Source organism: Prionailurus viverrinus, chromosome A2, assembly GCF_022837055.1.
Source record: "Prionailurus viverrinus isolate Anna chromosome A2, UM_Priviv_1.0, whole genome shotgun sequence".
Taxonomy (NCBI): domain Eukaryota; kingdom Metazoa; phylum Chordata; class Mammalia; order Carnivora; family Felidae; genus Prionailurus; species Prionailurus viverrinus.
This window is the reverse complement of record NC_062562.1, coordinates 20937021-20950271: the sequence shown is the minus strand read 5'-3', so window position 1 is coordinate 20950271 and position 13251 is coordinate 20937021. Positions and strand designations below refer to the sequence as shown.

The 13251-nt window shown below is 47.0% G+C and overlaps 1 protein-coding gene across 1 annotated transcript in view; it reads left to right on the top strand.

Moving 5' to 3' along the window:
* The window catches only part of RFT1 (RFT1 homolog), a 36440-nt gene extending 24540 nt beyond the window's left edge, over positions 1-11900 (top strand). Inside the window, exons 10-13 of the mRNA XM_047849545.1 lie at positions 1172-1316; positions 4920-5025; positions 9914-10163; positions 10725-11900. Of these exons, the coding sequence (XP_047705501.1) occupies positions 1172-1316; positions 4920-5025; positions 9914-10163; positions 10725-10892 (669 nt within the window). The 3' untranslated portion in view covers positions 10893-11900. The remainder of the gene's footprint in view (positions 1-1171; positions 1317-4919; positions 5026-9913; positions 10164-10724) is intronic.
* The last annotated feature ends 1351 nt before the right edge of the window (positions 11901-13251 follow it).

Below are 13251 nucleotides of genomic sequence, written 5' to 3'. Positions count from 1 at the left end.
TGTCTCGCTCTGTCCCAAAAAAAATAAATTAAAAACGTTGAAAAAAAAAATAAGCTTCTTAAAGACCGTGAAGTGCCCAGAGCTACACTCTTCTATATACTCCTATTGGTAAATAACAGAAGAGATTTTAATCCAGGCATATTTGGTTGTCGAAACTTCCCTTTTTCTAAAACCATCGAAAATGTCTGACTTCTCTTAGAATTAAAAGGAAGCTAAGTCACCCTCTTACATGTCTTAGAAGACATTTTGAAAAATACAGTTTATGCACAGTCGACTGGTTCTCAGTCGATTTAGGAATATTTTCCTAAGCATACTTTGACAGGAACGTCAGAATTTGGAGACGTTTGTCAGGAGAAGCACACTGACAAAGCTAGCCGGCTAGCAATGTAAAAACTTGCTGTCCATTTAAGAATAAATACCAGGGGCGCCTGGGTGGCTCAGTTGGTTAAGTGCCAGACTTCGGCTCAGGTCATGATCTCACAATTTGTGGGTTCGAGCCCCGCGTCGGGCTCTGCGCAGACAGCCTGGAGCCTGCTTTGGATGCTGTGTCTCCCTCTCTCTCTGCCCCTTCTCAGCTCACACTCTGTCTCTCCCTCTCTTTCTCTCAAAAATAAATAAACGTTAAAAAAAAAAAAAGAATAAATATCAGAGAAGAAAGCTAATGTTTCCTAAGCAACCTTTGAAATAACTTATCCTGAATGAGTTAAAAACCAGACCTCCCCTGAACTACCTAAGAAGGCACAGATTGTCGGGGCGCCTGGGTGGCGCAGTCGGTTAAGCGTCCGACTTCAGCCAGGTCATGATCTCGCGGTCCGGGAGTTCGAGCCCCGCGTCAGGCTCTGGGCTGATGGCTCAGAGCCTGGAGCCTGTTTCCGATTCTGTGTCTCCCTCTCTCTCTCTGACCCTCCCCCGTTCATGCTCTGTCTCTCTCTGTCCCAAAAATAAATAAACGTTGAAAAAAAAATTAAAAAAAAAAGGACAGATTGTCTTTTTTTCCTTCATTTCCTTCGTGCTAATTGACATGGAAACAGCATAGGCTGCAGGAAAGCAGTGACACCTCTCAGCAGGTGAACGAGTGATCTGTAAGACAGCAAAGAGAGATAAGGCCAGATGTGAAGTTTTTCTTTAGCTCATGATTCATCCAACTTCCTTCCCTCTCCCCCTGTCCCAGGAGGACATGGCTGTGGCCGCCACCGTGTTGGAGTCCCTGCTCAAGCTGGCCCTGCTGGCCGGCCTGACCATCACCATTTTTGGCTTTGCCTATTCTCAGCTGGCTTTGGATATCTATGGAGGAGTCATGCTTAGCTCTGGATCAGGTACGCGCAAGAGTTTTGTCAGATTGATTCTAATTTCTAATCAGAAATAGAAAGGTCTTATGAAATTCAAAAGCTTGCATGCATACGGGTTGATACTTGTCAGTATAGGGGACATTATCAGTGGCTGGGATTCTGAGGCCGTTCCCCTCATACAAGGTCAGAAACATCTGGGTACCATTAGGGGGGTTTGGCACCACATCAGCCAGTCCCCCAAATTCACTTGGAGAAGTCGTTATGAATCTTTGGCTCTCCTCCCAGGCTTAAGATGTGTCTTGCGGGGCACTTCCCTGTGCACCCTCTTGGATGAGGGAGGAAGGCAGAGAGCAGGCTCTAATGAGTCTCCGCTTGATACTAAACACATCTGAAGGTAGTAAATGCCACATAAATCTCACGGCCTGATGCATGAGAGCCTCTGAAGGATAACTCGGAGCCATTTGCAGAGAATAAAATTGATCTCGGCAAGTAAAATGGTATATTTAATCCAGTGACTCTTGGTCTTTGAAGGACAAAATTATCGAACGTGTCTAACTTTGAAACATCGGTGCCCAGGCCACTGAGCACCTCACAGCACTTGCTAGGCCCTGGGGACTTCACCAATTTCAAAATGTGCTGGGCCACAGGCTGGCAGTCCACTTGCAGTGTTTCATCTTGGGTTGCGTAAAGATGTTTTCAGTTCCTCAGGGCACTAGACAAGAACCCTGAAGTCTTCTTTCTGCTGCCCCATCTCAATGTAAAGGGCTTTGTCAGATCCATTTTACAAGTTCCCTGGCATGTTTTGGTCTCCACTATAATGGTCCCAAACTTAGGGTATTACGGAGGAGGGGCCAAGTTTCTACACAAGAGCCAAGGTCATTAAGTTTGGAGAAACACCTGCTGTGAACCCAATGAGGTGGTTTGCAGCTCCCTGCAGCTTGTGCTGTGAGACCCTGGGGTTCCATCAGACAGGCAGGGAGGCCTCATTAGGAAGCCATTAGTATGAGTCAGTGTGCAGAGATTGGGGACTTGACTATTTCACAGTAGCAGGGCCTCCTTAAAAAAGGTAATCACCAAGAAACAGCTTGTATTGTAATGAAATCACAGGACATTTTCATGAGGAGAAGGCTGTCCCATCAATACAGTGTTCACCTGGTGGAGTAATTAGTCATAGAAGGTACAGAAACAGACTGCTGTGATTGTGTAGCCCTTTTGCTCAAGAGGCTGGTCCCAGTTTTCAGCATTGATAATAGATTTATCAGTTACAAGGGTCAGTGTTAGTTGATTTCTAAGGTAATAAATTCTGTTTCTAATGTTTTATGTCCGTCATTAATAATTTTAGATTCAACATGATGAGCACTGAATAATGTGTAGAATTGTTGAATCACTATATTGTACACCTGAAACTAATACAACACCATTAAAAAAAATAACAATTTTAGATTCAAAAAGATACTCCTTTGGTATCCTCTTCAGAAATAGAAGAGTCTTAAGAATAGTCTGGATTCTCAGTCTCTGAAAAAAATGTGCTGTTTGGTGAATCAGGACTGTTGTTATTTCTTGCCTGGCCCAGGGTTCCATCAGTGCCACTGTCCTAGCAGGGTCTTCTAGCATTTTTCTCCTCGTGGTAGCTGCCTCTCACATTGACCGAACTTTCAGCTCTCTCTCTAACACCAATGGTGGCTTCTGGTAGTATATCCCCAACCTTGGCCCCTGCTGGTTTTCCTTCCCTCATCTCCTTGCTCTGCTCCTGACTCTTTGGACTCGTGCTGTGGATCTGAATGCCTTTCCTTTCCCAGAAAATATGAACACTGGATTTCTTTTAGTGACTAAGTTATTGAGGCCTAATTTACATAAAGTAAGATTCTGTACTCTTAAGAGTACAATTTGATGAGTTTTGACAAATATATACACCCATGTAACCAACATCCTAGTTGATAGGTTCAACACTTTCATCACCCCAGAGAGTTCTCTCAGGACCCTTTCCAGTCATCTGCCTCCCTCTACCTCAGAGGCAACCACTGTTCTGATTTCTATCACTACAGATTAGTATTGCTTTTTTTTTTTTTAATGTTTATTTTTGAGAGAGAGAAAGCAGGGGAGGGGCAGAGAGAGAGGGAGATGGAATCTGACGCAGGCTCTTGCTGTCAGCACAGAACCCAGTGCGAGGCTTGAACCTACGAACCGTGAGATCATGACCTGAGCCGGTCAGAAGCTCAATCAGCTGAGCCACCCAGGCGCCTCAGTGTTGCTTTTAAAAGGGACTTCATATAAATGAAATCACATGGGGCACCTGCGTGGCTCAGTCGGTTAAGCGTCCAATGTCAGCTCAGATCACGATCTCTTGGTTCGTAGTTTGAGCCCCGCATCGGGCTCTCTGCTGTCAGCACAGAGCCCACATTGGTTCTTCTGTCCCCTTCTCTTTCTGCCCCCTCTACTCACTCTCTCTCCCCCTCAAAAATAAATAAATAAACATTTAAAAAATAAATAAGTTTTTTTAAAAAGCAAATTAAATCATAAAGTATGGACACTTTAATGTTTGTTTTTTTTCCCTCAATATACAGTTTTTGGGATTCATCCATGTTTTGACACGGATCAGTAGTTTTTTTCTCTTTGATCATTTCTCTGAGAAGTATTCCTTTATATGGCTGGCCCACAGTTTATTCTTTCTCTTGTTGATGATCAGTTTGGGCTATTATGAGTAAAACCGCTATGGACATTTTTGTATAAGGGGTTTTGTGAACACATACATTTATTTTTGTTGGATGGGTATTTATGGGTGGAATTGTTGGGTCATAGGTTTTACTAGAAGTTGCTTGGCTGTGGGGCGCCTGGGTGGCTCAGTCCGTTGAGCATCTGACTTTGGCTCAGGTCATAATCTCATGGCTGGTGGGTTCGAGCCCCACGTTGCTCTGTGCTGCCAGCTCAGAGCCTGGAACCTCTTCCGATTCTGTGTCCCCTCTTTCTCTCTGCCCCTCCCCCGCTCATGCGTGCTCTCTCAAAAATAAACAGGATTATTAAAAAAAAAAAAAAGTTGCTTGGCTGCCTCTTGGTAATGGCCCTCCTAAAAGAGGGGATCAATTCCATTTTTAAGGCTCCCAGTCTTTTGTTAGCAGATTTTTGTGAAGCTTGTTAGTTAGCTATAGAACTACATCACTATGTTTTAGAAGAAAATAACACGATGGTTACTCTGATTCTCCCTGCAGATTTGCGGAGGGGTTCTGTCTCTAGTTTTCTGCCGCTCCTGAGCCCTGGGCTTCTCCCCAGTGTCTTTTGTCCAGGACCTGTTCAGCCGAGGTTCTCATACATGCAGGGCCACTAGTGGCCTTGAGTGCTCAAACCAGCAGACCTCTTCGTGCAGATTTACAAAGTGAGAAGACTTGCTTCCTGGCCAGATGAGAATTTAGTTGTTAAGAGAGATTTGTAGGCTTAATCTCAATTGCCCTTTTGTTTTTAGCCGTTTCTTTTAATCGGTGCCATGGAATACTGGGAGGCCTTCCAGATAGTTAAGACCATAGGCTTGAGCACGTGTCTGCCCATTGACGGTACCAGCAGGGCTCCTGAGCCAGTTCTGGTACGTGTGGGCCTTCTGTTTGGGCTCTGGAGTCTCCGTGGGTTGTTTCCTCATAGGTCCTGTTTTGCTGCGTTCCTACTGTCTCTACGTCCTCCTGCTTGCCATCAACGGAGTGACCGAGTGTTTCACATTTGCTGCCATGAGCAAAGAGGAGGTCGACAGGTAGGTAACCTGAAAGACCCGCCTTTAATCATGGCCTTCCGCCGAGATGCCAGTCTTCTCTCTTTTCGTCCTGAGCGTGGATTCACGGAAAGCTCTCGCAGAGGCAGCACCTACAGCACTAGCGCCATGCCCGGGCTCTCCGGTGGCTGCGCACGCACCATCCGGTTAGTCTTCCCCACGCACGGCCGGGGCAGCAACCCCCCTTCGCCTCCCTTTGGAGGAGGAAGAAATCCGGGCCCCATGGGGCTGTGTTAGTCCAGGTTTGCAGAGACAGGCACAGGACCAGCTCCACTCCTCCACCGCCTTGCCCAGTGCCCCTGTGGGTTACCACGGAGCTTCTGCAAGATGCAGAGTCCTCCACCTGAGACTCTGACTTGTAGGCCTTGGAGAAACTCAGGGATCTGTGACACCTTTCCTCAGAGAAAGGCCCAAGTGCGCATATATGTTTGCCACAATTTTTTCCCATCCATTGACCCCAGATCAGGACCTCTGCTCTGGTGCCTCAGACTGGTTCTTAGCACTGGCCGTCAGTCAGAATGCCCCCTGGAGCTTGTTCGATGTGCAGATTCCTATCGGCCCTTCTTCCACCACTCTCCTAGCACGCTTGCGAAACCAGCCGCCTCCCGACATACGTGTTTTTTGAAAGCTCCTCAGTGATTCTGACACCACCTCCTAGCTTAGAGCTTCTGACCCTCACCCAGCATCATTCATCTCTTGCGTCCCAAATGCCAGAAGTAGCATGGCAGTATCTTAAGGCATCACTACAGGATGAGGTTGAGGAGAGGGGTAAAACTGATAGGGGAAAAGGAGAGGAGGAAAAGGGAAAGACCGTAGAGGGACGGGTGCAGATAATGAGGCAAGTGGTCCTGGTGATCCTCTTGTCCCTTGAGGCCTGGATCCCTTGTGGGAGGTCTTGTACTGCCTTTCTAAGGCCTTGAGTGCCATCAATAGCCCTCAGGCCCAGTGGTGGAGGTGGGACAAGAAAGGGTAACTCTGAGAGTTGGAGAACCTTCCTATCATTCAGAGCAGCCTCTTTATGCTTCCAGCCTGGGGCTGTTTCACAAGGAAGCTTGGTGACTTTGCTACTGCACAGTCGAGAACTGGAGCCCAGAGCAGCATCTTAGCCCAGACCCACCAGAGTCCCCTAGGAGTTCCAGCCCCTCCTAGACCAACTGAATTAGCCTGTAAGGGGCTGGGGCCAAGGAATCTTTCATCACATAGCTCTAGGAGATGTCTGATGGACAGCTACGGTCTGAGGAACCACTGGTCCAGACCAGTTTATCAGTAAAAACTACATTGAGCACTGTGACCCTGTACATATTAGGTGGACATGACTGAGTGAAGCCCTCACGAAGCAGCAAATACCCCAGTTATGTGCAGACACACTGATGATTCTTAATTCTGTTAGATTGCATTTTTCAAACTGCCATGTCATGACCCAGTAAACTGATTTCTCAGCCTACTTTTAAGTCACAACCTGCAGTTCTCAGATACTGGTCCAGATAGGGTTTTTACTTCAGATAGTTAAATGTGTAACTATAAAACTACTCGGAGTCATCCTCCCCACCCTTTTTTTCCCCATGGATGAAAAGGTCTATTTAAGTTTAATTTTGAAATACTGTGTTTTTATTTGAAAGGTGTTTCAAACGTGAAATAATTTTTAGATATAATGTAAAATATACTAAATGAGGCACTGGGCCACAGTACAAAGAGCTCTGGACAAGGAATCTATCTCTTTGGAGATAGAGTTGTATCTATCAACTATCTCCAAAGATCTATCTATCTTTGGAAATTAGAGTTGTAATAATTTCAGCATTAGTGTTAAGGGGGAGAGTCAGCACTAAGCCTGCTTAATATGGTAAAATGTATCTTACAATCAAATCATGAGGGAATATAGACAGTGGCTGGCTGCTTTCTTTCCTCTTACATTGCAATGAACCAGAAGAAACAACTTTCTAAGTTCGCTGTAATGCGATTTTGATGATATATAAACATCTGGAAAATTATTTCCACGGTATTAGTAGTCAGCATGGAGAAAACACAGAACCAAAGTGCCTTCTAATGCAGTTTTCATCTGTAGCAACGCACTTCCCCAAAGAGTGAAATGTGTTCCCCCTGTGTGTATTAAACCCAGCAGCCAGGTTCTGTCTGGGCCTGCGGCCCAGCCCCCAGCCCCCGTGTGAGCACATGGCACCTGGCCTCATCACAGACCACAGCATTTTTTTATCTCTGTGAATTTAACCAGACATACAACTCCAGTAAGGATTTTTGTAGTGGGTTTGGGCAGTTTGATTTACATTGGGCATTTTAGATTCTGAATTGAAAAAAAAAATAGTGTATTAATAAAGTCATGGGCTTTTACTTAAAACTTTAATCAGTGTTTTTCTAAATTAAAATAGGGCATTTGGTTGGACCTGGAATATTAGAAAATCCTTTGAATTCCAAGTTTTTTTGTTAATAACCTCATAATATATATAGACTCTGAATGATGGCTTTTTCGTCTTCCCTGTTGAAGAATTTTTGTTCTGTTTTGTTAAGGAGCTCTCCATTTCTTTTCATTTGACAAATGCTTTTTGAGCATTTGCTTTCTAATAGGCATCGTGTTAAGCTCTAGGAATACAGCAATGAAGAGACAGACGAGATCCCTGCTCTCCTGAAGCTGACGGTGGGGGAGGCAGACAGCAAACACGTAAATAAATAAGGAAATACTGTGCAGCTCAGATAACTACAACAGGGTTATGCAGAAAGAGTGAGGCTCTTTTGGATTGGGAGGCCCCTCTGAGGAGGTGGCATTCAGGCTGAGGCTGGGTGACCAAGCAGAGTCTGCTGTACAAAGATGGGGCAGAGCCTCTCAGGCACAGGGGACAGGGACACAAAGGCCCAAGACTGCTTTGTTGGCCTTTGAATGTCCAGCGTGGAGCTGGTCTCCATAATTGTTGAGTGAAGGACGAGTGCCATTTTCTCATGTTGGCTCATGAGAGACTGGCACCATCCTTTTCATGGCTGTGGAGGCCACATTGATGGCTGTGCCTTGATGTGCTCAACCAGCACCCGCTGGGGGATACTGCAGTTGTTGCCACAGCCCACATCCTTGACCATCTATGTCTTGATAAGCATGATTTTAAGCCTAGTATTTTCTTGGGGCCATGAAAAAAATCAGCATTCATAAAGAATTTACTGTTTACAGTAACCAAACCTTATAGAATAGTCATTATTGTCGCTAATTTTGAATTGATTTAAAAAGTGGTATTTTAATTGCATCTTTAAATTTCCCTTATTTTCCTGAAGTGGGTTATGCCTTTAAGGCTATAGATTTGTGAGTTCTGGAAATTTCAACAGCTGTAGAGCCATCTTCTGACAGTGAAAAACACTGGGCCCTTATCATTATCAGCTCTTCCCAAATGGCCACACCAAAGAAGCCACACTGTTGAATTCGTTGCTGCTTGAATTAGCATGAATTAGCTACTGGTTTCACCCATTATTGACATTTTACTTAGAGTTGGGTGAGAATGACTTTGAAAGTTTTGGAATCTCTTGCCTCAAATCCAAGGATTAGTGTAGTAGAGCTGTCTGAGATATTTTCTTGGGGAGAAAAAAAAAGATTATATAGCTCTATTTCTTTTTGTAAAAGAGGTCATGTAACTGGTCTGTGATGGTCCCCACCCTCAGTGGCTTGTTATGAAGTTGGCCATTCTGATCATTGATCAGGTGTCAGTGAAAAGTACACCTCCCTTGTTGGAGGATTGTGTGTGTGTGTGTGTGTGTGTGTGTGTGTGTGTGTGTGTGTGTGGTATTCTTATCACCTCCTCTGATAAAGTATATCTCCATAGCACCTTGGGCTTGGTCAGCCTGAGGACTAGTACCTGGGCATTTGGCAGACATAGTGGCTTTCTTACCATCCCTTGCGTGCTGAACCTGGGTGGCCTATGAGGTTTCCTAACCCAGCAGACATAGCTGGGGGACCTAATGGTTTGGTTCCCTCAAAAACTATGTACCTAGAATGCCTGTTGCTCGCTAGGCAGAAACCAGATGCTGGAGAATTTTGTTCATGACTGTACAAGCCTTTTGGAAGACTACAGCAACTGTTTTCTCTTTGCTAAGACTCAGTTGCCCTTGATGAGACCTAAAGGTAACTAAGCTCATGCTGCTTGAAGCCAGAGAAGTAGAAGGGAAGCATAGTCCATCCAGTCAGGAATCCAGAGAGCTCTGGTGACATGAAGAGCAGATGGAAGGATGGGGACACTGCAGTGATTCAGGCCTTGCTCCCTGTGTGCATGTCACTTTGGAGGCTGGTCACCTGTTGCGGGTAAAGTCTCCTGGCCAAGGTTACAGGGCTTCTGCATTTCCCAAGGGAAGCAGTATGCGTTTCCCCAAGTTTAGGGCCCAGAGTAAGGTCATTCCTTAAGTAGATTATTCAGCCTCTCTGTGCCTGGTTTCCTTGTCTGTAAAATGCATTGAAGCCTCAGAGCAGGGCCACGTGTGTCACTCACCAACGTATCCCTGCACCCCTCACAGTGCCTGTCTCAGAGTTTGCATTCATATGTAATGATTACCCTGTCATATTCTTTGTGCCTCACATTGAAGACTTGGGCTGAACAGGATTTTTATGTGTTTTGACCACAAAGTGTCAAATCACTTATCCTTAAAAACCATAAACACCTTGAATTACTCATTTTCTCACTCTTCTATTCGGTGGGGGGCCGGGGGGTGGCAGGACAATGACATTTCCGTGCTACCCATATAGCATTCATGGTTATGAAAACTAGCTGGGTCATGGCAACTCAGAGGTGCTTTCTGTGATCTCATGTTCACAGCCACTTATTTTGGAGCAATCTTATCTTGGGAGAACGTACCCACTGCCCTGCTTTGCTTGTCTCCCTCTCTGCAGGTACAATTTCACAATGCTGGCCCTATCATCTTCATTCCTGGTGTTATCCTACCTCCTGACCCAGTGGTGTGGCAGTGTGGGTTTCATCTTGGCCAACTGCTTTAACATGGGCATTCGGATCACACAGAGCCTTTGCTTCATCCACCGCTACTACCGAAAGAGCCCTCATAGGCCCCTGGTGGGCTTGTGCCTATCACCGGCCCTCCTCGGAGCATTCGCCCTCAGTGGTGGGATTACTGGTATTTCTGAGGTGAGACTCCCGGCAGCCTTCACACTACATGATTTTGCAAGCTGCCCACTGTCCCTTGCTCTCGGCTCCCCCTTCCTCCTCTTCCTGAATCAGCTGGGCAAGTGCCGTGAAACCTTGGTTTGTGAGCATAATTCATTCCAGAAACATGCTTGTAATCCAAAGCACTCATATATCAAAGCAAATTTTAGGAACCATTGACTCAGTTGTGATCATGTGACATTCAGCATCACATACTACTCGTTTTGCAAGACATTGCTCGTTTATCAAGTTAAAATGTATTAGAAGTGTTTACTCATCTTGCAGAACACTTGCAGAACAAGTTACTCACAATCCAAGGTTCTACTGTATTTGCCACCCCTTCCCCTAAGCCTCTAGGACAGCATCTTACGATAGACGTGGCCAAACAGTGTTATCAGTGGGAACAGAGAAGCCCCTCGGTGTGCGGTTGTCACCCCTTCTTTCTGACCTGAAGCTGGAATATTAGGGCCTCCACTTTCCCTGGCTTGCCCCAGAGGAAGGCCGTACGGATGGAGGGGTGATGACCATGCTTTCTTCCCACAGGTGTTGCTCTGCTGTGAGCAGGGCTGGCCAGCCAGGCTGGCGCACATTGCCGTGGGGGCCCTTTGCTTGGGAATGACTGTTGGGACAGCGTTCCTCACAGAGACCAGGCTGATCCACTTTGTTAGGACTCAGTTAGGTGTGTCCAGACTGGCTGACAAAACCTTGTGACCGCAGAGGCGTGGACACCTGTGGCACCTGGACCAGCCACAGGGCAGTTTTGTGCAGGTGCAGAAGAGCCCTGCTGGGGGTCTGCGGTGGAGTAGGACTGACCCAGGCAGGTGACACGTCGGAGAGCTGCCGGACTGAACACCGTCCGTTCGAACCTCCCAACGGGAAGGAGGAGCTCCGCTTCTAAGGGAAGACCAAAAAGCTCTTTTAAAATCAATACGTTATTTTTGTCACCAGTCTGTTCTAATCAGTATTTTTCCCTTTGATTAATGTATTCCTTTCTGCTGTGATTGACCTAAGGTGCCACACACACCAGCAAACTATCTCCTGGACGTTATAGTTAACATCCTGGCCCGGAAACAGATGTGGCCACTTGACCCTTCACAGGAACATGGAACTTACTCCGTAAGAGAAGGAAGGAGACCTGATGTTATGCACCAAATTAGAACAGAGATGGCCCTGGAGTTGTGGCTTTCCCCATGTCAGCACTGTGGTCTGGGTTTTTAGAGAGGGAACAATGTTCTTCAATGAGAAACCCAAGAAATGAAAACGCAGAGTCTTTTGGGTCACATTTCCCTGAGTTAGCTAGGAGGAGTCACACACCTCATCTTGGCTGCTGTGCACCCCAGACCACGTGCCTTTCCAGATTCAGTGCAGGCTGGCTCAAGACCCCCGGCTTGGCCACCTGCAAGAAGGCTCTGAGGGAGCGGTGACCTGGTGTGAGCTTCCTTGGCCCCTGAAGGGAGCGCTGCTCTCGCGGAGATTGCACAGATGGCAGCTGAAGCAGAAGTGGGGTATTTTTTTCCTTCAGAATAAAATGGGGTGCTTTCTGTGTGGCAAGCCCCTCCCTCCGGCCCATTGCTTCCAGCACTTCTCAGTAACCCTGAATGCCAGCTTCCGGACAAGAGTGGCAGGCCTGGGGATCTGGTCCTCCAGATGATGGTCTGAGCCCTGCATCCCGCACCCTGCAGCCAGCAGGCAACATCATCAGGCATCGTTCTCAGGTGGCAAAGCATTCTTCTTCTTTCACTAATATATTAATTCCTTTTGGGTATCATTGACACAAACCGTATCCTGGATGGTAATAGTGATAATGGTGGTGGTCATAGTGGTCCTGATGTCCCACACTTTCCATTTATACCCAGAAACAGGGCAACTTGTGTCAGGTGGTGGTTTGGCTAAAATGCACCCCTTTAATACACACCCAGGGGCCAAGGACCAAGACCCACAGCACGTGGAGACTAGCGCCAAGCCACTTGGACTTTTTATCTGTTCAAAGGGAGAATGCTTTGTGCTAATTGGAAAAGTAGCTAAATGCAAGGTATCATTGCCCCGTCAGAGACCCTCCCAAAGCGTGGCCTTGATTATGCTCTTGTAAGGCATGGTCAGGCTAGCTTAGAACTGATTGTCCTATGGGGTGGGGTGGGCAGCACGCACTGAAGCAGCCCTCCCTCCCTCCGTGCACTTTTATTTACCTCTTGAGTGTACAGAAATCGACCTTTAGGGCTCACAAGTTCCTCCTCTGCTGCCCTTGGCCACCACCCTCTCCCCTGGAACCCTGTTACCCACTGCATGCCCATTTGACCCCAGACTCCAAAAGTGGCCCTTAAACTATCTGCCTCAGAATTGCCTGGTTGCAAGTTAGAAATACAGCTTCCCAGGACCCACTCCAGACCTTTGGAACCATCATGTCTGGGGGCAGGGCACTGGGAGCAGCCTTTTTGGCAAACTAAGGTTAGCACACCCCATCGTCCTCACCCGCATCAGGGTTTGGGACCAGTTGTGCACACGTTCACAATGTTCATTCTCTGCTCCAGAAGGAGCTGCTATTGCCTAACAATATTGCCAACTCCCCAGCTCTCGGGAATGGGCCCAGCCAGGTTTCTGCTGTGCTCCCCGGTGTGGAGGCTATGCCTGACAACTGGTGCTCTGGTCTCTCATCCCTCACCCTGCACGGTCCACCTGGAACTGTTGTCAGCACAGGGCCGCTGCGGTCAGGGCCAGCTCCTCTGTTGTTGTTCTTTATTTTTTTATTTTTAGTTTATTTATTCTGAGGGAAGACAGAGAAAGCGCAAGCTGGGGAGGAGCAGAGAGAGAGGGAGACAGAGAATCCCAAGCAGGCTCCAAACTGTCCACGCAGAACCTGATGCAGTGCTCGAACTCACAAAACCGTGAGATCACGACCTGAGCTGAAACCAAGAGTCGGTCGCTTACCCTACTGAGCCATCCATCCTGGTGCCCCAGGGCCAGCTCCTCTTGAAAGATGGCCAGCTAGGCCAGCGGTCCAGGGCTCCTTCCCATGTCCTACCTCCCTGTTTATAGGAAAAGTAGTCCCACGGCTGAGTTTTGGGCAAGCGGG